The 23,505-nt window shown below is 42.7% G+C and overlaps 1 protein-coding gene across 9 annotated transcripts in view; it reads left to right on the top strand.

Annotated features, from left to right (window-relative positions):
- The window catches only part of ATP9B (ATPase phospholipid transporting 9B), a 151,591-nt gene that overhangs the window by 61,742 nt on the left and 66,344 nt on the right, over positions 1-23,505 (top strand). For 6 of the 9 annotated variants that reach the window (XM_086372092.1, XM_086372099.1, XM_086372093.1 and 3 more), the window contains 3 exons: positions 4,089-4,169; positions 9,648-9,723; positions 15,868-15,944. In XM_086372092.1, coding sequence (XP_086228218.1) covers positions 4,089-4,169; positions 9,648-9,723; positions 15,868-15,944 — 234 coding nt within the window. The remainder of the gene's footprint in view (positions 1-4,088; positions 4,170-9,647; positions 9,724-15,867; positions 15,945-23,505) is intronic. The other 3 variants (XM_086372096.1, XM_086372101.1, XM_086372095.1) reach the window with 1 other exon arrangement.

Here is a 23,505-nt window from a genome sequence, read left to right as displayed (position 1 = left end):
GGTTGATACACTTTGATAGTATGTTAAGCGTTTGGGTGAGGTAACTGGAAAATGAAATGTTTTAAGTTTTGATAAATTTAGCTGAATTCGTGATTCAACCATCAATTTACATTTGTAACTTCATATAATTTGGCATATTAGATATAGACTTTTTTTCATAGGAAGGAAAGCTCTAATTTCATTTTGGACATAGGCAAAGCAGTTTGGTTTTTCATCTGATAGCTTACACTGCCCATAACTGTCACTCATTTGACTTTCTGTGTCTGATGTAAAAGACCCAGGGAGTGTGCAGTGTCATTTGCTGTTTGTCGCATCGACAGTGGAGCGTTGTGTCCGTGGTGCCACCAGGAATGGGTGAACCTGTGTTAGAGCCCTTCCTGAAAAACTGAGGAACAGGCTTCCTAGTTCCATTGTGTCCAGAGCACCTAATGTGATCAAAGAATTGAAGCTGAGTCAGAGCGGTGTTGTCGGCTGATCCCACCCTGTGATGGCAGGTCTGGCTTCTCACCGCCGTGCAGGCAGGGCTCGGAAACATGTGGGAAGCGCGTTCCCGGCTTCTGTGATCAGGCAAATTTATTAACAACAATGAGGTCACAGCAATTTTCAATAAATCATGACTCGCTGATTTATTTCAAAAGATCCATATAGCAGTAAACAATACCATTTACATTTAATTAGTTTTATTGAACGAAAGGCAATTTTATTTGTAATGAACCACATGTTATGATTAAGGATGTATTTTAATGACCTTTAAGTAATGCGAACAAATGTTGCCCTTGACCTAATAGCAGAGGCTTTCCTACATTATTGAAAACTTCAGAATGATTTTTAAATTATCATGAAAAGCTTCGAATGACATTCTCATTATTGTGCCATTATTCAGTCATTTGATGTCTAATATACTAGATGAAATGCACTCCTCTCAGTGTTCTTGTGCATTCAGAAATATGGGGGCTGTTGCTAGGCAGTTCTTTATTTCCATGTATCTAAAGATATTCTCTTATATGAAAATGTCACTTTTTAAAAATTACCGTGACAGCATAGTGCTTAAATTTTTAAATGATGGACGTGCTCAGTTACTCAGTCGTGTCCAACTCTTTGCAACCCCACAGACTGAAACCCTCTAGACTCTTCTGTCCATGAAATTTTCCAGGCAAGAATAATGGAATGGGTTGCCATTTCCTACTCCAGGAGACCTTTCCATCCCAAGGATCGAACCCACATCTCCTGTGTCTCCTGCATTGACAGCCAGATTCTTTATCACTGAGCCACCTGGGAAGCCCCTTGAATGATGAGTGATCCTCAAACTTCCTCAGACTTGCTGGGAAAGATTGAGGGCAGGAGGAGAAGGGAACAACAGAGGATGAGATGGTTGGATGGCATCACCAACTCAGTGGACTTGAATTTGAGCAGACTCCAGGAGATGGTGAACAACAGGGAAGCCTGGTGTGCTGTAGTTCATGGGGTCACAAGAATCAGACATGACTTAGCGACTGAACAGCAACAACAAAAAGACTGAAGTATGCATTTAACTAAAAATGATTGTGAAAAGTTAAAGTTGTATCATTTCCACATTAAATTAAGAACCTTGTAATTATACAGATCCATTTATCACACTCATTTTTGATGCTAAAGCACACTGCACGGTTTTTGTGTGCACATACTTTTGTATGTATTTGTAGATGTTCTATATGTAGTGTGTCTACATATACCATAAACTGTTCTGATATTTTATCTGTATTTTAAAGAAATAAAGTTAAAAGCCAAGATTTTTATTTTTCTTCTGTATTAATCATTTTTGTTCCTCACCATTCATTCCTAAAGACCTGAGTTTCTACTGAATATTGTTTCCTGTCAACCTAGAGAACTTCTGTTAGCATTTCTTGTAGTTTATGTCTGCTAGCAGTGAATTCATATTTTCTTTTATCTCAAAATATTGTAGTTTCACCTGTTTCGTGAAGGAGATTTTTGCTGAATATTGAATTCAGAGTTGACCAGTTCCCCCGCCCGCCACAGTACTCTAAGTATTTTGTTCCATTATGTTCTGCTTTCATTATTTGTGATGAAAAATCAGTCATTATTTTGATAGGTTTTTTCCCTGTATAGACTGTGTCATTTTTCTCTAGGTACTTTTGAGATTTTTCTTTATATTTGCTTTCTTCTTTAGCTGTGACTTTGTGCCAGGTTTTACTCCCCTGGTGGGGGGTTTGCTGAGCCTCCTCAGTCTGCACACATGTGGCTGTCAGCCAGTCTGGCATGGTTTTGGCCTCTTGTTTCTCAGAAAGTTTTTCCTGCTCTTTCTGCTGTGCACTCTTCCAGGCCCTCACCTGCTGTGCTCAGGGACGCTGCAGCCACACTCGCTGTCGCAGTCTCACCCCTGTGCGTTCTTCAGAGTCGCCATCTCTTGACCTGTCTTCAGGTTCACCGACTCTGTTCTCCGTTAAGCCTATCTAATGAGTGAATTTATTTCAACTGTGTTTTTTTTCAATTCTAGAATTTCCAGTTGGTCCTTTTTTGTAAATATGTTTTCTTTTTCTCCTGTGGTTTCCTATTTGTTTATTCTTTAAGAGAATGTTTTCCTTTAAAGATTTGAAATGTCCTAATAACTGCTATCGGAGAAGGCAATGGCAACCCACTCCAGTACTCTTGCCTGGAAAATCCCATGGACGGAGGGGCCTGGTAGGCTGCAGTCCTTGGGGTCGCTAGGAGTCAGACACGACTGAGCGACTTCACTTTCACTTTTCACTTTCATGCATTGGAGAAGGAAATGGCAACCCACTCCAGTGTTCTTGCCTGGAGAATCCCAGGGACAGAGAGCCTGGTGGGCTGCCATCTATGGGGTCGCACAGAGTCGGATACGACTGAAGCGACTTAGCAGCAGCAGCAGCAGTTAACTGCTATGAAATTCTCATCTGGTCTCATTCTGATGTCTGGTCATGTCAGAATTAGTCTTCATTGATTAGATTCTCCTTGAATATGGATCTTGTATTCTCATTTCTTCCTGTGTCTGGACATTAGGATTGTATCTTCAACATACTGATACCTTGTAGAGACTCTGGATTCTATAATGTTCTGAAGAGTATTGAGTTTCTTGTTTGGTTTGGTTTGAACTGGTGTTGACTAGACTGAAATCGAACCCCCACCTCGTCTTCCCTGCAGTGGAGAGCCATGGGGGTCTTTTGCTCCTTTCTTCTGGCTGAGCTGGAACCTGCCTGCACGAGGGGCTCGGGACTCAGGCCGAGAGCGTGAGGCTCGCGGCGCCCAGCCTCCTGGACCTGCCCTCTGGGGCTTCACCTCCTCTGTGGAGCTTCAGCATCTATGATCTGACCTTTGTTCTTCACGCCTGGAAATCTGCGGTTTTCTGAGTGTTAGCAGCCATGAGGCAAAACAAAATAGAAAATAAAAGCAAAACTTACAAAAATGGCAGACTGTGTTGAGGGATCCTCTGGATCCCCCCAGTTTTGATGCTTTTCTCAGAGGACCCCCAGGGCTCAGCATGTGCGCCTCATTACCTTGGTCGCTACCATGAAAGGGCCCAGAGTAGTGAGCACAGAGAACAGGCACAGGGTGGCTTCGCAGGAAGACAAGTCGTGTTCAGGAACTGGTCAGGAGGCACTCTGAATCTTCAGACTTTTCAGATAGCATTCCATAGCTCCAGCCCTTCCATCCTGCCCATTTATCTCAGGCACGGTCCAGGACAGGTCATCCCCTTTGGGGACAGTGGCTTCAGTGATTAGACTGCTGCAGGAGGTGTGTGTACAGGAGGAGTCTTGGGAAGTGGGTCAGGCTCACAGTCAAGCTCATGGTCCGTGGGGTTAGCGCCAGGTACTCCCGACTGCTTCTGACACAGCCTGCCGTGAGGTATAGCAGTCGTCCTTTAAAGGCAAGAGATCCCCACACAGCTCTTGAGCTTCAAAGTGGTTTCTTTGGGTTCTCTTGCATCACAATTCATAGTACTGGCACACAACATATAAGAAAATCACCTCTTTTGGTAAATGATATATTAAAAATATTAGTTGGTAATTGAGAACTTTCCAAGTAATTCTGTTTAATTATCATGTAATTAATTCAGATATTCTGTATTCCAGGACCTTTTTTCTATCAATGCTTATGTTTATGCTCAGAAGCCACAACTGGATATTCATAGTTTTGAAGGCACATTTACGAGGGTAAGTTAAATCTTTGTTAAATGCAAGTATATTCATTGTGTACGTTAAAAACATTATAGCAAACCTTTATTTTGAAAGTGTAATTAAATCAAGAATCAATTTAAACAAGCTCTGAACTAAAAAGTGAAGACCTGGAGAATGTTTCAGGTTCTTAAATTTTCCTATGTCAGATATTTCTTTGAGATACATTAAGTACAGTTTTTCTGTTTTTAGCATATTTACTCTTAATAAGATCCTTCTCCCTTAAAATATTATGAGTCAGTAAAATGAAGTAATTCAGCTATTCCAGTTTTTATTTTGGACAGGATGATATCCACATCATTTCTTAATTTTTACTGACTGGTTGGATGGATGTGTGTGTGTGTAAGTCCACATCCATTTTCTTATGTACATACATGTATTTCATTCTGCATTCTTTTCACTGGTGTTTTGGTGTAGCTTAAAGTCCCTTCTTCCCTCAATTATTGTTAGGATTTGGTAACTTTTGGATTTAGCACCTTATACTGATGCTACAAATGATTTATAATACTTAAGGGATTTTAATATTTACAATTGTAGTTTATTTTTACTTCCTGCAGTTATTTTTAAAGATTTCTGGTAGTACAACCATCTTTGTCTCACTCTTGGTCACATACAAGGGTTGGTGAACAGTTGTCATCATTTGAGGAAGCATGAAATGGCAACTCACTCCAGTAATCTTGCCTAGAAAACCCCATGGACGGAGGAGACTGGTGTCCATGGGGTCGCAAAGAGTCAGACACAACTGAGCGACTTCACTTTCACTTTCTTTCTTACTAACGGCATATTGTGTGTCGGGTAATGAGCAGAGTGGGAGTGTAGACCTGAGGAGGAGGAGATGGGCATGACTCTATGACTTCATTTCCGCAAGTGCTGCCCTAAAAGTAGCTGCAGTTTATTCATGGCCTCACAGCCTCTCCAGAGTGCCCAGGCCAATGTTAAGAGCAGACAGCATCACCTGTTGCTAATATACGCAGCATAAATGTGGGAGAGTTCTGAAGACTGAATTTTCCTGTGAGTGGGGAAGAGGTCCAGATGCACCGATAGTGTCAGAGCCCAGACCCTGATTGCATCTTTTTGTTAACTTGTGTGAATTACTGCAGGCTCTTATCAATACAGTTCATTGCCTTCATTTGATGTTCCTAGCAAAGTTTTTTTACTCATTATTATTATTTCACTCATTATTCACTCATAATTATTTCAAACATGAGTTTTAGATCATTTCAGATGGAAAAATCTTTGCTTTTGTGTGCATTTTTCAAAAAGGAAAGAAAAAAACCATGTTAAGTGTAACTTGTTTTGTAACTGGAGCTTAGTTTACCAAAATAACAACTGAACATTTTAAAAAGTGGTATCTGCTTATATTCCTTTTTTATAGTGTAATGGGTCAATACAAAGGAGAAAATATGTTTCTTTTGACTCAGCCTGTGTAATATAATAAGAATCAGAGATTGATTAAGGTGTCCTGTGGCAATAGACATTGTATATGTCACTGCCCATGCAGAGTTTAAGGCACACATGCATGCTGTGATTACTATCCATTCCCTTGAAACAATGTCAGGGTTACATAAATTATGTGCTATATGGCATTTTGTGTTATATAAGTGATTCATGTTATTATTATTGATATCACTAATTTTGCTTATTGTTAAAGACATATAGCTATTCTCTCTGTACTTTGGAGTTTAAAACTGTAGCCAGTTTTGAAATATTAACAGCATCTGTGGTCCTTTAACATCACATTCCCACTTAATCTTTTTATGCTGCATTTTCTACTGTAATTTCCTTTGTAAACCATAGCACACTTACCATTGTTCATGTCTTTTTCAATCAAAATACTCTCCTTTTAAAAAGCATATCCCTATTGTTTGTTAAATAGGGTGCACTATTGAGAAAACAGCTTGAAATTGTAACATTTTGCACTCTCCCCCTCAAGGCAAATTTTATCTTTTCAAACTATATAACATTAAGAGGAAGGAAACCCAGAGAGAAAGTTATTTAGAGATAATTTCTTTCCCATCATCCCAGTCTGTCTTCTGTACTATATGAGATTGGTAAAGAACTATCGTTTACAGTAATTTTCTCGATATTAGAAAAATGTTTAATGTTTAAAGTCCATCATTGTTGTTACAGAATTGAAAGCAAACTTCGTAGGCACTGTGTATTCTTCAGCACATAATGGTGTTAGAAACTGACAAAAGCACTCACGTGATTAAAGAGTTCTAGAAAAGTAATGGGAGAACCAACTTAAATTTTAAAGCTAAATTGTATAGAATTGCAGTTCAGAAAGCTTTATAACAGTGTTACATTTTCTTATGCCCCTGTCTGTCCTGGGGTTTCACACAGTGGGAATACTATACTCAAAGATACGCGTGCAGTAATGGTTTTTAACTTTCCGTATCAGGGGAACCATAGGGAGAGTTTGAAGCTAATACAGTTGTACCCCTTTTGTACTTTTGTGGTCAGTTGATGGCCAGCTGTGGGCAGGTGGTCTTAAGAAGTTACTAAAAGAAATGGGTGGCTTAGAGTAACAGCATGCTGCTGCCACATTATTAGTTCCATCACAAGGATTAGAAACCAGAGGAGGAGGTTCATGTTTATCTCGTCTTAGATTATTCTCTTACTGGACAGATGTGACTGCCTGTTCCATGCTGGGAGTTCACAACATCAAAATCAGTGCCATAGTTACGTTGCTCACAGTCTGAAGGGAAACTAAATATGGAAATTGCTAGATGCAGTAAAAATAATACAGAATTCACACTGGAGAGTAATTTTATATATTTGTCTTATGCCTTAAATGGTAACTGTGTGAATCAGCAATCGGCAGGGTATGTCCTAGTCCGCACGTACTTTGCTGGGCCGTGGTAAAGCACCTGCACTAGCCTACAGGTGAAGGGTGCACCATGTAGACTGTGTAGGAGGAGGCAGGAGGGTATCGCTCTTTTTCTGGCGCTCCATCAGTGTTTATCAGTGTTAAGATTCTAAGACCATCTCTGTGAATGAATCAGAAGTTGATCATTTCAGTTCAGTCAAAAATTTAAGTACGAAATAGTTACTGTGTGAAGGCCACCTCCTCTCTTTCAAGAGTTGATACTAGAAGTTTTTTTGTAAGCTCTAGGATTTTCTGCATATACGATCATAACATCAACAAACAGATACTTTTACATCTTCCTTTCTAAATTGTACCTTCTATTTCTTGTACAGTTGCTCTGGCTGAAACTTTGGGTATTATATCAGTTAGTTGTGGTGAAAGCGGGCATTCTGATCTCAGAGGAAAGGTTTTAGTATTTCACTGTTTAATATGATACACATAGTGGGGTTTTCATAATGGCTTTTAATATAAGGAGGTTAGTTTGTTCAGTCGCTCAGTCGTGTCCGACTCTTTTCGACCCCATGAATCACAGAACACCAGGCCTCCCTGTCCATCACCAACTCCCGGAGTTCACTCAAACTCATGTCCATCGAGTCGGTGATGCCATCCAGCCATCTCATCCTCTGTTGTCCCCTTTTCCTCCTCCCCATCCCTCCCAGCATCAGAATCTTTCCAATGAGTCAACTCTTCTCATGAGGTGGCCAAAGTACTGGAGTTTCAGCTTTAGCATCATTCCTTGTAAAGAAATCCCAGGGTTGATCTCCTTTAGAATGGACTGGTTGGATCTCCTTGCAGTCCAAAGGACTTCTATTTCTAGTTTGTTGAATGTTTTCTGTCAAGAAAGGGCGTTGAATTTTGGCAAATGCATTTTCTGCATCAATTGAGGTGATCATGTTGGGTATTTTTTCCTTCATTCTGTTATTGTGATATATTTTCTTGATTGATTTGCATGTTGAACCATCCTTGTATTTCAGGAATAAATCTCACTTGATCATGAAGTATAATCCTTTAATATGCTGCTTAATTTGGTTTTCTGATGTTTTGTGTCGGAGTTTTGTATCATTGTTCATAGAAGATATTGATGTGTAGTTTACTTTTCTAGGTATTCTCTTTGTCTGGTTTTGATATCAGGGTTGTCCTTCCTTCAATTCTATCAATTGCTTCATAACTGTCTTTCATTAGGAACATGCATGCGTGCTAAGTCACTTCATTCATGTCCGACTCTCTGCTACCCCATGGACTGTAACCAGGCAGGTTCCTATGTCCATGGGATTCTCCAGGCAAGAATACTGGAGTGGGTTGCCGTGCCCTCTCCAGGGGATCTTCCCGACCCAGGGAATGGACCTGCATTCAAATTAGTTACATCCGATGTCTCTTATGTCTCCTGCATTGGCGGGCAGGTTCTTTACCACTGCGCCACCTGGAAAGCCCCATTGGGAACATAATTGTTTTTAATTGTCATATCTTTCTGCCTTATTTAACATTTAATTAATACATACTGTCTCTTGTGATCCTTCTGTCTGCTCAAACTGCCTTGAATCCCTTTAGTGAATTTTTCATTTTGATCACCATACTTTTCAGCTCTTGAATTTCTTTTGGTTTCTGTTTGGATTTTCTGTCTTTTCATTCACATTTCTGCTTTGTTCATACTTCGTTTTCTTGACATTCTCCACATCTTTGTCTTTAAACATCTTTAATAGTTTTCTTTTAAAGTCTTTGTCTAGTATATCTGCCATCAGGTCTTTTTCAGGGATAGTTCCTGTTGATTTATATTTTTCCTTTGAATGGAGCATGCTTTTCTGTTTCTTTTATGCCTTGTCACTTTTTGCTGTTCAGCAAGCATTTGAATATAATAATGTGGTAACCCTGGAAGTTAAAATCAGGGTTTGCTGGGGTTCTGTGTTTGCTTTTGTTTGTTGTTGTTTGATTGTCAGCTCAGCCTGAGGCGTAAACTTGATATCTTCTTGTGTCTTTTCTGAGCCTTTTCTTGGGCATGTGCCATTGTTTTATGTTTTTTTTCCCGTATATGCAGTTGTTTTTGAATGTCCTGGTCTTTAATATCTGGCTCCCAAAAGGGGAAAAAGAGAAAAATGGTAGGGGTTAAAAGATCACTGGTCCTTGAAATGCCCTGGAGATCACTTCTCTGGGTGGGGGAGTGGTAGCAGCAGCGGCCACCTGCCTCATTGGCTGCATCTCTGTCACCCAACGTGGCATCAGAGTACAGGTTCCTGATCCTGGAGCACAGGGTCCTTTTGTCCACTCTGGCTCCCACAGGCGGCTCCAGAAACATGTGTGGCCTCTGGAACTTGCCACCCTTCACCAGCTCCAGATTCCAAATTAGTTACATCAGATGGATTCTGTCCCTGAGGTTGTTGTCCAGGTGGGGAGTCATTCCTGGTGCTTCCTGCTCCATTGTCATCTTAGAAGCGTGTGTAAATTCCTGTCTTTTTGCCTATTTTTTCACTGCTTTTTCTCTGCTTGTTAGTTGAATGTAGCTGGTGGACTTGTTTTAACACTGTGGATATCTGAAGTATGAGTAATAAAAAGTTGCTAATTTGCATTTTTCTTTCTTTTCTCTCCCTGAATAGGAAGACAGTGATCCACCTGTTCATGAAAGTCTCAGCATAGAAAATACATTGTGGGCAAGCACTGTGGTTGCATCAGGTGAGAAAGGAGTTGTGGTTTTAGTGTGAGTTCGCACGTGCAGGAGGTGCTTTATGTGTTTAGGTGACTCCAGACAAGCATGTGTCAGAGTGCTTTCATCACAGGGGGACCTCGTGGGCCCGGCCTGACAGTCTGCCTCTCAGATGAGCCCAGGCTGAGGCCCCTGTGCGGTCCTCACACTTTGAGGAGAAACTGAGCCACACGGAGGCTGCTCCTTTGTGGGGAGACAGTTCTGACTTGTCACTGTGCCTTCAAGAAGGTGGTGCAGCAGAACCAGTCTGGGGCTAGGGGGCAGCTGGTGAGTTTAGAGGGATCTTACACTGCTCATCTAACAGAGCACGAGGGGTCGATGTGGTGGGTTGTCTGTGGGGGGACGTGTTATATGAGACAGGGGCCTGACAAGGTGGATTGGGTCAGCCCTTTAAGGGCCAGGGTCCAGGTTCTTTCACGAGAAATCGGAGTATGTTGGTATATTTTTAGGGCTTCCCCGGTGGCGCTAGCAGTGAAAATCCACCTGCCAGTGCAGGAGATATAAGAGATGTGAGTTCAGTCCCTAGGTCAGGGAAGATCCCCTGGAGGAGCAAATGGCAACGCACTCCATTATTTTTGCTAGTTGTCAGACAGGAAGGCATTTACATATGCATTTCATCAAGTGGATTTCTCTGAGAGGTGTGACACTCTAAGTGCTTCCCCCTTTCAGAAGGTGGTTGACCCTGTGGGTGGTAGCAGGAGGCGGCAGCCAGGAGTGTCAGGGTGCTAGCAGGGAGAATGCAGGACTGTCTGTCCTGGTGTCCGTCACTAGTGCAGCCGCCTGCCCCGGGGCTTTGTGTGGGGTCTCTGCTCCAGACCAGTGTGTCTGCCAGAGTCCTTACGGATCCTGTCTTCAGGAGCTCATGTCAAGAAAGACAGTAAGGAAATGAGACAAAGGCAGTTCCCTGGCAGTCCAGTGGTTAGGTGGAGAAGGAAATGGCACCCCACTCCAGTACTCTTGCCTGGAAAGTCCCATGGATGGAGGAGCCTGGTAGGCTGCAGTCCATGGGGTCCCTAAGGGTTGGACACAACTGAGCGACTTCACTTTCACTTTTCACTTTCATGCATTGGAGAAGGAAATGGCAACCCACTCCAGTGTTCTTGCCTGGAGAATCCCAGGGACGGCGGAGCCTGGTGGGCTGCCGTCTATGGGGTCGCACAGAGTCGGACACAACTGAAGCGACTTAGCAGCAGCAGCAGTAGCCACTGGTTAGGACTCAGTGCTTTCACTTCTGGGCCCCAGGTTCAATCCCTGGTTGGGGAACTAAGATCTTGCAGTCTGCACGGTGCAGCCAAAACAAAAGGAAAAGAAAGAAAATGAGACAAATCACCTGAGCTTTGCTGAGTGTCTCAGAAGAGTGCAGGGTGCCCTGAAAACAAAGAAGTGAATAGCTCACCTCTCAGGGTCTGGAAGCCTTCTCTGTGAAAGGAACACGTGAACTAGATTTAAAAACAGATGGATGCGCCCAAAGGAGAGGATGCAGTGAGAGGCTGGAGCCTGACTGCTCAACACTGACCACCAGGTGGAGGCCTCATGCCAAGGGCACCGCAGGCTGAAGACAGTGGTCCAGGCCCGTGTGCCCAGCACGCGGAGCAGGGCATTCTGTGTGTGTCTGAACACATGTGTGTGCACACAGGTGATAGGCTGCTCCTGCAGGAGAACACCTGTCCCTTTAGAGAAGAGGGGAGGAAGTGTGATAGCAGACAACTCTTCAGGTATTGCTTTTTTTGTCATGATGAATTTTTAGTGAAAAGAGAGAGGAAGTAAGGATTGCACATGGTGAGAGACCTCAGAGATGCCTCCTGAGTCCCAGGTGCAGGGCTGTGCTCAGATGCCACTGCTATCAGCAGGGTCACGTCCCCAGGCTGTGTGCAGCTGGGCCAGGCTTGGAGTCCAGGCCTTCACCTTCAGCACTTAGCATGTCACAGCCTATGGGAAACACCACAGCATCCACAATTAGGTACCTGGTCACAGACTTTACGTTTCCTGCATCTAGCTGTTGTGTGCTATTTTTTTTTTCATTATGTTGATATGTATTCTTATAAAGGATCAAGATTGGGTTTACTCATAAAGATATTTGAAGATTCTCTTTGTCTATAAGTCCATTTCATCTTTGTTCCTGCACGTTAGACTGTTCCGACTGGTCCGCAGTCCTAGTGACTTGTGTCCTTCTCAAAGAACCGGGCTTGTGGGCCCCAGATAATTCCCTGTGCACACAGTTTCTCTCCTGACCTCACTCCCAGCCTGACCTTGGCAGGGGCTGTAGCTCCCAGTTGTGAACCGTAGGTATGTGTGTGTGCATACTACTGCAATTACTGCATAGGTAGCCCTTTCTTATTAAGGTACAGAATACAGTTGCTGGAGTGTTTTTTCTTCTGAGAGACTGTTTAGGTTGTTTAAAACCATCCATCCCAAAAGTTTAAATAAAGCACATTTAATTTTAATTTCTATTTAGGCATTTTTTAAATGCAAACTTTTTTCATGAATTTGAAATCTTTTAACACATGCTTAACTATTTAAAAGCCTTATTAATGTGAATAATTTTTATTTTATATTACTTAACTCCTATATACTGAAGTATGCTTAAAATACTTAGGACTTCCAGAAGTATTATAGGAACTCTTGTCTTCTTTCACTTGATTACAAATTGAGAAGGAAAGACCAGAATTTTTAAAAATCTTATTCTTCAAAGGTTATGTGTCACTACTATACATAAAATGGATAACTAGTAAGGACCTACTGCATAGCACAGGGAATGCTACTCAATACTCTGTAATGGCTTGTACAGGAAAAGAATCTAAAAAAGAGTAGATAAGTTTTATCTTATTATTTATCATTTTATTTATCAATATATGTATAACAGCTTCACTTTACTGTTCATTTGAAACTAACCCTAACATTGTAAATCATCTATACCCCAATAAAAATTAAAAAAGAAAAAAGTATCAATTGAATTCAAGTTGCTTCCTGGTGGAGTAAACTCAGGTCTTCCTTCCTTGTAGGAACTGAACGTCTGGGAGCAAGGACTAAAGTTGACAGACAGACACAAGGACTGAGGGCACCAGAGAGGGACACATGGACTCCCAGGGGGCTGTGTTTCTTCCCCTTGTTGGTTCAGAGAGCCAGGAACCCACCATGTTTCAGTGACAGGTGGATGTCAGCATGCGATCATAAGTGGCTGAGCCTGGAAACAAGAAAGAGTCCTCAAGAGCAGGACCGCTGGACTTGTGTGCCAGACGGGGTCCAGGCTGAGCCCCAGAGCAGGACTGCTGGGCGTGTGTGCCCAGACGGGGTCCAGGCTGATTGTGATAAATACAGTAGTGAGAGTAAATACTTGAAAACTTATGTAAGAATTTAACGAAGTAATTTAATGTTAAGAAAATTGGGACATATATTGTCTCAAAGATTTTTGTTTCTCAATAATTTATTGATATAGTATTTTACAAAACTAGTCCTCATGACCACTTAGAAATTTAAAAATAGAACCTGTACCATGTAGTTTGCAACACTCTTGCTCTGGAGAAAGTTTAGTATCAGATGTCAGACAGCAGGGGAACCCCTTCCCCTCCGGTGTCCCTAGGGACTGGACCAGAGAGCACAGACAGAAAAGCAGGATGGCGTTCGAGAGGTAGTAACTAGGGGCAGAGAACAGGTACCAGCCTGCAGCTTGTGATTCAGACTTCGGTCTTGAGGGGCGTTGTTGCTCCCCCTCACCTCCTGTGGTCTTGCTCCTCCTCTGATGTGCCCGTTGGTGGAGCCCTGACTCCGTGCAGGTCTCACCGGTCACCCTGTGTGCCGCCATTGGCAGAGTGGGAGCCCACAGTCACACGGGGCTCAAGGCCACAGTAAATGCAAGCCTCCTGGCTTCACCAGGGGCTTTCAATTAAAAAGGGAACAAAGGCATGCTTCTAAGAAGAAGCAGACGTGACCTCGGAGGATGTCACGCTGAGCAGGTACCTAGCATCTTCTGCTTTTCCGGGGTTCTGTGCAGGGATGGAATCAAGATTGCCAGGAGAAATATCGATAACCTCAGATATGCAGATGACACCACCCTTATGGCAGAAAGTGAGGAGGAACTAAAAAGCCTCTTGATGAAAGTGAAAGTGGAGAGTGAAAAAGTTGGCTTAAAGCTCAACATTCAGAAAACGAAGATCATGGCATCTGGTGCCATCACTTCATGGGAAATAGATGGGGAAACAGTGGAAACAGTGTCAGACTTTATTTTTCTGGGCTCCAAAATCACTACAGATGGTGACTGCAGCCATGAAATTAACTTACTCCTTGGAAGGAAAAATATGACCAACCTAGATAGCATATTCAAAAGCAGAGACATTACTTTGTCACCAAAGGTCCGTCTAATCAAGGCTATGGTTTTTCCTGTGGTCATATATGGATGTTAGAATTGGACTGTGAAGAAAGCTGAGTGCCGAAGAATTGATGCTTTTGAACTGTGGTATTGGACAAGACTCTTGAGAGTCCCTTGGACTGCAAGGAGATCCAACCAGTCCATTCTGAAGGAGATCAGACCTGGGATTTCTTTGGAAGGAATGATGCTAAAGCTGAAACTCCAGTACTTTGGCCACCTCATGCAAAGAGTTGACTCATTGGAAAAGATTCTGATGCTGGGAGGGATTGGGGGCAGGAGGAGAAGGGGACGACAGAGGATGAGATGGCTGGATGGCATCACTGACTCGATGGACGTGAGTCTGAGTGAACTCTGGGAGTTGGTGATGGACAGGGAGGCCTGGCGTGCTGCAATCATGGGGTCGCAAAGAGTCGGACACGACTGACGACTGATCTGATCTGATCTGATCTGTGGAGGGATGAGTGACAGCAGCTGTCCTGCTCCCGTGGACCCAAGATCGCCATGGCCACATCTGCCCCACAGGTCCTGCCTCAGCGCCCCATATTCCACACTCCACAGTAAAGAGACAGTGGAGGCTCATATAATTCCATGGTTAGTTGTGCACTGGTTGACTTCAGTCAGTAGTACAGGCATTGTCTTTCTCACCTCAATTATGTTTCTCACCTTCAAATTTTGTGAAAGTTACGAATATAAATTACTCATAGCAGCAGTTCACAAAACAGACTTCCATGTTTTTGTTTTTAGGTATTTTCACTTTTTTATTTGGCTGCCTCAGGCCTTAATTTCGGCCCACAGGATTTTGCTTGCATTTTGGGGAAGATCCCCTGGAGAAGGGAAAGGCTGCCCACTCCGGTTTTATGGCCTGGAGAATTCCATGGCCCATAGGGTCAGAGTCGGACACGACTGAGTGACTTTCACTCATGCTCTGTGATTGCCCTGCAGCGTGTGAGATCTTAGTTCCCCAAGCAGGGACCAAACCTGTGTCCCCTGCACTGCAAGGCGGATTCTCAACCACCAGACCACCAGGGACATCCCCATGGCTTTTAAGTTGATATTTCAGAAATGAGTACCTCTGATCTGAGCCTTTGTAATCTATAGGTCATTCTTGGGGTATTTTATTATTCTTTTATCTTAAGTTTGATAGAGCACAAAGTTAACAATTTCTTTCTGACATGTACGATTAGAAAACCAAACTTTCAGGAGATGTGAGTAAAAGAGACACACAAATTCCAAAGCAAATACTGTCTTTATAGTATTTCTCTTACTGTTTTCATTGTCTGCGTGCTGACATGTCCACAGAAGTTTCTTGTACCTGGTTGTCCTGAATCTTTACAGTGGAAAGATGCTCTCAGATACCTGTTCAGCGGAAATGGCTCACCTGGTACCGTGTTGTTTGTGGTCACAAGTTTGATCAGTTTAATGTAGGCTCTCTCAATGTAACTCCAGTGTTCAAGTTACCATTTTAGTAGGCATTAGTGAACGAACAACTTCTGTTGTCACACTTTCCGTTGTTACCAAGAGAGTATTAGTGCATTTCATTGCGTGAGACATCAGTTGAGTTTTTCAAAGCCTGTTTTTAAAGTTAAGATTAGATTTTATGAGCTACCAAAATTAAATACGCTATTAGATAAATATGTGTAGAATCAAATGGTACATTAATATTTTCAATCAAAATGATTAAATTGGAGGTGTTACCTCTGTGCTTACATTTAAGTTTCTCTGTAAGGGCCACTTTTGTGTTTTGCAGGTACTGTAATAGGTGTGGTCATCTATACTGGAAAAGAGACTAGAAGTGTCATGAACACATCAAATCCAAAAAACAAGGTAGGTTAGGTGGAGCACTGACTGCTTTAGTGAGTGGCCTCCGCTTTCCCTGGGAGAGGACAGGCTCCGGGCAGCTCGGTCGTGTTAGCTTCATGCATGTCACAGGAGCAGGGCTTCCTGTGTCGGTGATCTGGGACGTGGATTCTCTGTGTAACAGCAAGCTTGTCTGGAAGAATTTTCAGCACTATTTTTCTTTGCTTAATCAGAGTTTTATATGTCTCTTAAATTTTCATTGTTGTATATATAATTTGCCCATAATTTAACAGTTAATTATGGGTCTTTTAATTTCTCCTCAGTCTATTTATTTTATAATTTGCACTCTATTTTTACGTTGATGGTTCACTTTTAAAATGAATCTGTATTAATGTTTTTATGGTATTTAACTTGATAGTGTATTGTTAAGGTAATTTTAAGTTATTTCCATTTCAGAAGAAGCATGTTGAAAACTAGATTTTAGTTTTAAAGACTGCTAGATTATATTTCTAAAATTATATTCCTAAAATGATATTCCTATTATAGTCCTAAAATTGTTATTTATGTAGTCATTGTGTATCTAAGTTAAATCATAACAAAAAGTCTAAATTCTCAGTAGTTAGTAAGTAACATGTTTTGTATCAAGTCATAATATATGCTAATATCTGCTGAATGAGAAGCTCTTTCTTACTGCATTTTACTCATTTTTCTTTGAAATATAATTTGTGTATATCTGAGTAGAACAAAAAGTCCTCTCATGGAGCCGTGCCTGCTATGTGAGTAATTAACAGAAGAGCTTGTCTTCTGTAGGAAATTTTATAACCAAGCAATAGAAATGAAATCATTATTTGAGAAGATACCTTTTAGGACAGGATGTGTCTCATTGTTTCAGCTAAATAGTATTTTAAAAAATAGTTAACCCTTCAGAGGCTAGCAGAGCATCCCTGTTTCTCTGAATGGTTGGGCCATTTGCAGGGCTCCTTTCTGGTGATGACCGAGAGCAGTAGTCACCAGTGAGGTTGATGGCGCTCATGTCTCTGTGTCTGTTAGGGCTCCAGGTGTCTGCCTGGCGCATGTTTAGAGAAGTCAAAGAAAAAGGTAGTGCTACTGTTGTTTTAGTAGAAATTCTGATTTTGATAATGGGGAGAAATAAATCTCATTGATTTATATAAACCAAGTTTTATAAACTTTGCCTTAATTTGAGCAAATCAGATATATGTCAATAATTCTGCAATAGAGTTAAATCATTTAAAAATAAGTTGTTATACTAATGACAAGAGTTAGCACCACATACATAGTTAATGTGTGTTTTCCAGCAAGTATGGTGTTTTTCTTTTCTTCAGTAGGCGAAACTAGGGTGTCTAATAATGCATGTATGATTTCTAGGGTTTTTTCCTCAATCATTTTACTTTTACACTTATGATGCTATTTGAGGATAAATTTAGTTGTAAATATTAACTTTAAAGTCCTGAACCTCTTTAATCCAGCTTTTTAGTTCCCCCTTAGCCTCAGTGCAGCTCACCTCTGCCACTCTCACTGTCTGCCCACGGTCACTTCTTTTCTCAGGTCACCTTTGGTGTTGGCTCAGTGAGCTGTTCCTTGCGTGCCAGTGACCTTTCCTGGGTTTAGGATGCAGTTAAGAACTCTGACCCTGGAGGCCTGGGCTAGGCTCTGGATGTTGCCACTGACCAGCTGTTTGCTTCCAGGCACTCGGCAGATGTTGCCTCTCCTTATTAGCTTTCTACGAGGTGAAATGTTAAATCGAAATGAGTGCAAGCCCCACTGCCAGTCAGGACACACCCCCAACAGCTCCAGCCCTGTCAGGCCTCGTGTCTGCCTTCCCCCCTCCTCTGCTCCTCCTCTCCTCCTCCTCCTGGTTTTAGACAGCCTTCTCAGTGTCCTTGGGTTAGGAAAAGCGTCTTGATTCTGCAGGATTGCACTCGGACCCTTGCTCAGGCACTTGTCAGCCTCACACAGGGAGCGGACTTGTCCCTTCTGTGGCCACACTTTCCTGGGGCTTGGCCAGCGTTTGCTGCAGTCCTTCTGGTGGGAGGCCCTCGTGATGCTCCCAGCTGATCACAGGCTGTGCGTGTGGTGTCGGGAGCCTGCACAGTGGCCCCCAAGCAGACAGAGCCAGCGGGCCGCAGAGCGGGACCTGCCTTGTCCGCATGGGGCTGCTTCTCCCGAAAGACACTCTGGGTGGTGGAGCACCAGCTTGACCTGGAAACAGTCTTATAAATCAAGGAATCATCTTAGGAGAGAAATAAAATCTCCCAATGTGCATAGGTCATTAAATCTTTCTAAGTGTTAAATGCTAGATTTATAAGAATAAAAATCAGGAAAATGTTACAAGCATGCTACAGTGAGCAAAAGTAGCTGATGCTATTTATTTAGGGTGAGTTGATGTGTGTCGAATGAAAAGAATGTGTAGTGTTTGAGTCTTAAACAGAGAAGGGAAGAAATGTTCAGTATTTGTAAGACATTATTATCTGCAAACTGCATCTCAGTAGCTTCCTAAACCAGCTTATTTCTGGATTTCACAGAAACCTAGTGGAAACAAAAACTAACCTTTAAAATGCTTTGACTTTCATCGGACTTCTTCAGGGAAGCCACACTGTTCTTAACCATCCACTCTGAGAGCTGCCCTGTGAGTGAGTGTCTGTGGGGACATTGAGGGATGGAGTGTCAAGTGGAAGACGTTTCCTCTCTGCTTGTGTACACGTCTGACGCATGGGCAGGTGCTCTGCTCGGCGCGGCCCCTCATGGGCCTGTCCTGGAAACACACCTCGGTGACCTTGGGGATAAAAAGCTGGCATGGCAGGTCGCACACTGCGTCCTGTCCGGCTGGTCAGCAGTGCAGCCGTGTTCCCTTGGCCCGAGCACGGGAGTGACCGGGGCCCTGCGGCCTGCCCCAGCCTTGGGAGAGGGAGAATTGGGGATGTTTAATGCCGTGCACTGCTGCCCACCCACAGTGTGGTTACAGCGAGCTTCCAGGCCTTTCACACAGAGCTGGAAAGAGAAGTGAGGAACCTCATAGAGCCTACAGGTGCCGGTCGTGAAGGGCTGAGGCGGAGGAGAGGGGAGAGGAAGGCGTTTCTGGAGCTGGGCAGGCCACGGCAGGTCGGTGCCATGGACGCCCTGGGGATGAGAAGCTGAAGGGCCGGCAGGCGAAGGAGTGGAGAGTGAACATCCTGCACAGACCCCTGTGGGTGCGGGGTGGCTGGGAGCGCTCGGCCGAGGGGGAGCGGGAAAGACAGGGCAGGCTTCTAGGCAGGGCCCAAAGCACCGGAGGAGCCGTGGGGGTGAAAGCTAACCGGTGCCTCCGTGGGGAAAAGATTGTGTTGATTTTGTTTCTGGTGAGAAAATATCACAAGACTATTGATGCTTCCAATAAAAGAAGAGACAGTCTTAGTTTACACAGAGGAAAAATATGTTTTGGAAGAGTTTTGTAGGCATCTGATTAGTAATTTAAATATACAAACAGAATTTCTTAATGAGAAATTATATACTGTAGTATGGAGAACAGTTACCATCTAAAATATGGCCTGGCTTCTTTGATTTTGTAAAAAATATTTACACTCACAGACACAGAAAACAAAGTTATGGTTACAAAAGGGGAATGAGGGGGGTGAGGGATAAAAGAGGAGGTTGGGATTAACATACACACACCACTATATGTCACCAACAGGGACCTACCAGATAGCACAGGGAACTCCATTCAATATTGTATAAGAACCTTACTTTGTAAGAACCCGAAAAAGACTACATATATAGATCTATAACTGAATCACTGTGCTGAATACCTAGCCTAACACAGCACGGTAAGTCAGCTGTACCTCAGTAAAAAATAATAAAAATCAAAGATTCACAGTCATCAACTAATCAGCCAGTATTTCCCCGATCTCCCCCCCCCGCCCATTACTCCATATTTTATTTGTTTCCTACCTCCATTATTGTGAATACAGAAGGCTCATGTAAATTTTTAACTGCTCTGAGTTCCTAGGATGAAAACCACTACAGTTAAAGCACTGTTAGTGGAAAGTTAGTGATGATAATTGATGTAGTGAAATTGATGCACAACAGGATAAGCGTACGAGACTAAAAGCATTGAGATTATTGCTCAACCATTCAGGTCCCTAAATTACTGAACCCCAGCTGCATCTTAGAGCTCTGGTGGAGCCAGTAGCGAGTATGTGGTCTTCTCAAGCTGATGGTCAAGAGCCCCAGAGCAGAAGTGGAGAATGGTCTGGTCCACAGTTTTAGGTTGTCAGGTGGGAGCACCTGAGGAATAGAGGGGTGACAGCTTCCCATATCAGAGACAGTAGCTGCCCACCGACCCCAGCAGGCAGCGAGGTCAGTGCCCTGCGGCCCTGTGGGTTATGGCCCTGTACATCATCACTCTCCGTACCCACGCCCACTCACAGGGCCCTCCTTCCAGGCTTCTGCACACGGCACAGGTGTCCATCTTTGGGGAGCCCTGAGTCCTCTGGCAGTACCCCCAGGCACTCTCTGCAGCCCTCGGAGTGTGAGGATCACTGCCCCTTTGAGGATACGCTTCTTCTGGACCACCCTGTGTGCTGTGTAAAATACCCTCCAAGACACATGTTAGATCGTTTGACTGTTTAGTACTGGTTGTTTCATAAACTATACTTTAAAAGTTACGTACTCAGCTAGCGTCCAAAGCCTTGTGGGAGCCACTCTCCTTTTTGTCTTCATCTTGTCCGTTTTGTTCTCCAGCTGCTTTTTTAAAGACAACTTCAGACAGCAAAGGAGGAGAGGAGTGCAGTCACCAATGGACCTGAACTAGGTTTCACACAGGTGCCCACTGGGTTCTTCGCTCTGTGGCGGCAGATAGCATGGGGTTTTATCCCAAGGGTGTCCTTTTATACAGCAGGGAGCCTCGCACCTTCCGGGGCTCAGCCTCCTGCCTTACTGGCCCTGGGTTGGTGACATCAGCTTCCCATCCAGGGACTGATCCGGCTGAAGTCCCCCCGACCCCCAGACTTCCCCAGCCCAAACCTCTGGGGTCTCTGACACACACCAGAGACGGAGAGCCACTGCCCCGAGTGGATACCACAGTCAGATAAGTGAGGATCCTGCGTAGATTTATCGGCTGTAACTGAATTCCATGACTCGCAGATATCCGGCTTAAATTCATCCTTCTAGAATGGCCTTGAAATTGGTTCTATAAATCCAACTTGATAATTTTATAATCAGAAATACTGTTTTACCCTTATTGCAGGAGCTTATTAAAATACTGTTTAAAATGCAGCATGTTTTATTCAGACGTGGGGATTAAGAATAAATCCTAAAATGTAATTAAGAGTGGAGGAAAGTTCTAAAAGAGAAATTGTTAGAGCTCCTTCTCAGAGTCAGAATGTTCCCCTTGTAGTGCTCATTGAGGCAAATGAGAAGCAGGGATTGGTGTCCACACAAAACTCAAAAATTCTGTTTTAAAACTTGGAACAAATCAAAAGATTATGTTATAAAGCAGTTACTTTTACAGTAATATTTGATGAAATTTTAAATTATAAGGAATACAATTAGAGTAATGGACTGTTTTATAAAGCCCAGCTTGAGATATATTTAATAAGATACTCTACATTTACGAGGAAAAAATTCTTGCAGGAGGTTAAGAAAAATCAGTTGTGACAGGTTGCCATTTTCACGCCATTCATAATAATAAGTTGCTCAGAGCAAGAACAGAAGGATGAAATGATAATACAGATTGCTTCCAGCAGTTATTATAATCCCTTGGGCATATTGATTTGTGTTTCTAATAAAAAGATGCTTTCAAACGTCTCATTGACAGACAGACAGGTGATATGTGCCATTATGTGAATTAGAGCCTCTTCTTTTATCTGAATGGTTGTAAAGGCATTTGAGATAATAGAGCCCAAATAGGATCAGCCATGGTATACTTTGCAAGTTGAAATATCAAAGACTGTTTTGAGACTAGCTCTTTTATTTTTAAAAGGGCAGTTTATTAATATTTTAAAAGTTGTGTTTTATATTAAAATTTTACAGTAGAAAGACATTACTCTTCTTGTGGTTGTATACAATCACCGCACCCCTTAATTGTTTTAATAGTTGCCTTCTTGAGTAATAAAATATTTTTGGATTTAAATACTTGTTTAAAAATGGGATCATGTGGTTCACAAAAGAGCTACATGTTGTGGAATATGGTATTACAGTCAATCCACAGAGATAGAAAGGCTTTGGGAGTGCTTTTTTTGGATAACTGTTATTAATATTAACAAATCATAGTGTTTCGAAGCCTCATCAGGAGAAGATTAACTCGAGAAACAAACCTCCAATAAAGTAATTCAGTGGCACGTAGACAAGACCCCTGGTGGCCCTCAGAGCTGTGACAGTACACACCGCCTCGCTGCACTTGCTCAGCCGCGCACTCGGATATTACAGCTGCTCACAATTAAAAGTTGTGTTTCTTCATCAGCAGTGTGAATATAAATAAACTTATAATTTCAGGAAAGCAATACAGAGGCAAGATGCTGAATGAAGAAGCAGTCCTAATGATAACCTCTGAGACATGATGCTCTATCAGAGTGTACAGCAAACATCTCAACCGGAAAACTTGGATTCAGGCCCTAGTTCCTTTTAAATATGAATTTGATTGTAAGGCAGGTGTTCTGAATAGGAAACAGCATATTTGTTATTTAAAGTAAATACTTTGTACCGCTAAAAAGACAAGTTTTTACGTAAATTTCTGAATGAGGTCTTACTCGTCATTTGTTGTGTATAAAGTAAGTAGTAATTGATAGTATGTCAAGACCTTGATGCTGGGAAAGATTGAGGGTGGGAGGAAAAGAGAGCAACAGAGGATGAGATGATTGGATGGCATTGTCGACTCAATGGACATGAGTTTGAGCAAACTCCGGGAAATATGGCAAAACAGAGAAGCCTGGCGTGTACAGTCCATGGGGTCACAGAGTCGGACACGACTGAGTGACTAAACAACAACAACAACATCATTTCTGAACTAAATTCCCTGTAATCAGTTTCTTAACAGAGAAGTACAATTTATTGAGGAAACAGATAAGTGTTTTCATAAGTGCCTTTGTATTTTGAAATCCTTGATTCCTTGTCCTGGGGCCATGAAAACTGTTAGAAATAAGTGGGACTTGCGATGACTGCTTTATCATGACATTTCCATCTTAATTTATATAAGCTCGCAAAACTTACTCCCAGGAGCATTTCTGATGAAGGCCTTTCAGTGTGGGTGAGAAATACGGTCTGAAAGATGTAGTGAGATGAAAAATGAGCAACTTGGAAAACTTCTGGATGAAACCAGAGTGGATGGATGACTGTGTCGTGAATGAAGACAGCAGAGGAAGACAAGGTTTTCCTGTTTTCAGATTCTCACGGTACATTTCACCTTCCCAGGAGGGCTGGCAGCCCCAGGACCGTGGTGGGTACCTGGGGTGTAGTGCCCTAGGTTGTTAGGCAGAGGGGGTCCCTTCGTGGTCACCATGAAGAGAAACGGGTCATGAGCCGCGTGGGTTCAGAAGCAGACTTGGTTGGGGAAGATTCGAAGCCAGGGGTCAGCTGGAAGAGAAGGGAAGTCACT

This window comes from Bos grunniens, chromosome 24 (assembly GCF_055505025.1).
Source record: "Bos grunniens cultivar Pamir isolate PY7600 chromosome 24, Bosgru_T2T1.0, whole genome shotgun sequence".
Classification (NCBI taxonomy): Eukaryota; Metazoa; Chordata; class Mammalia; order Artiodactyla; family Bovidae; genus Bos; species Bos grunniens.
The sequence above is the reverse complement of the archived record's forward strand: the minus strand, read 5'-3'. Positions and strand labels throughout refer to the sequence as shown.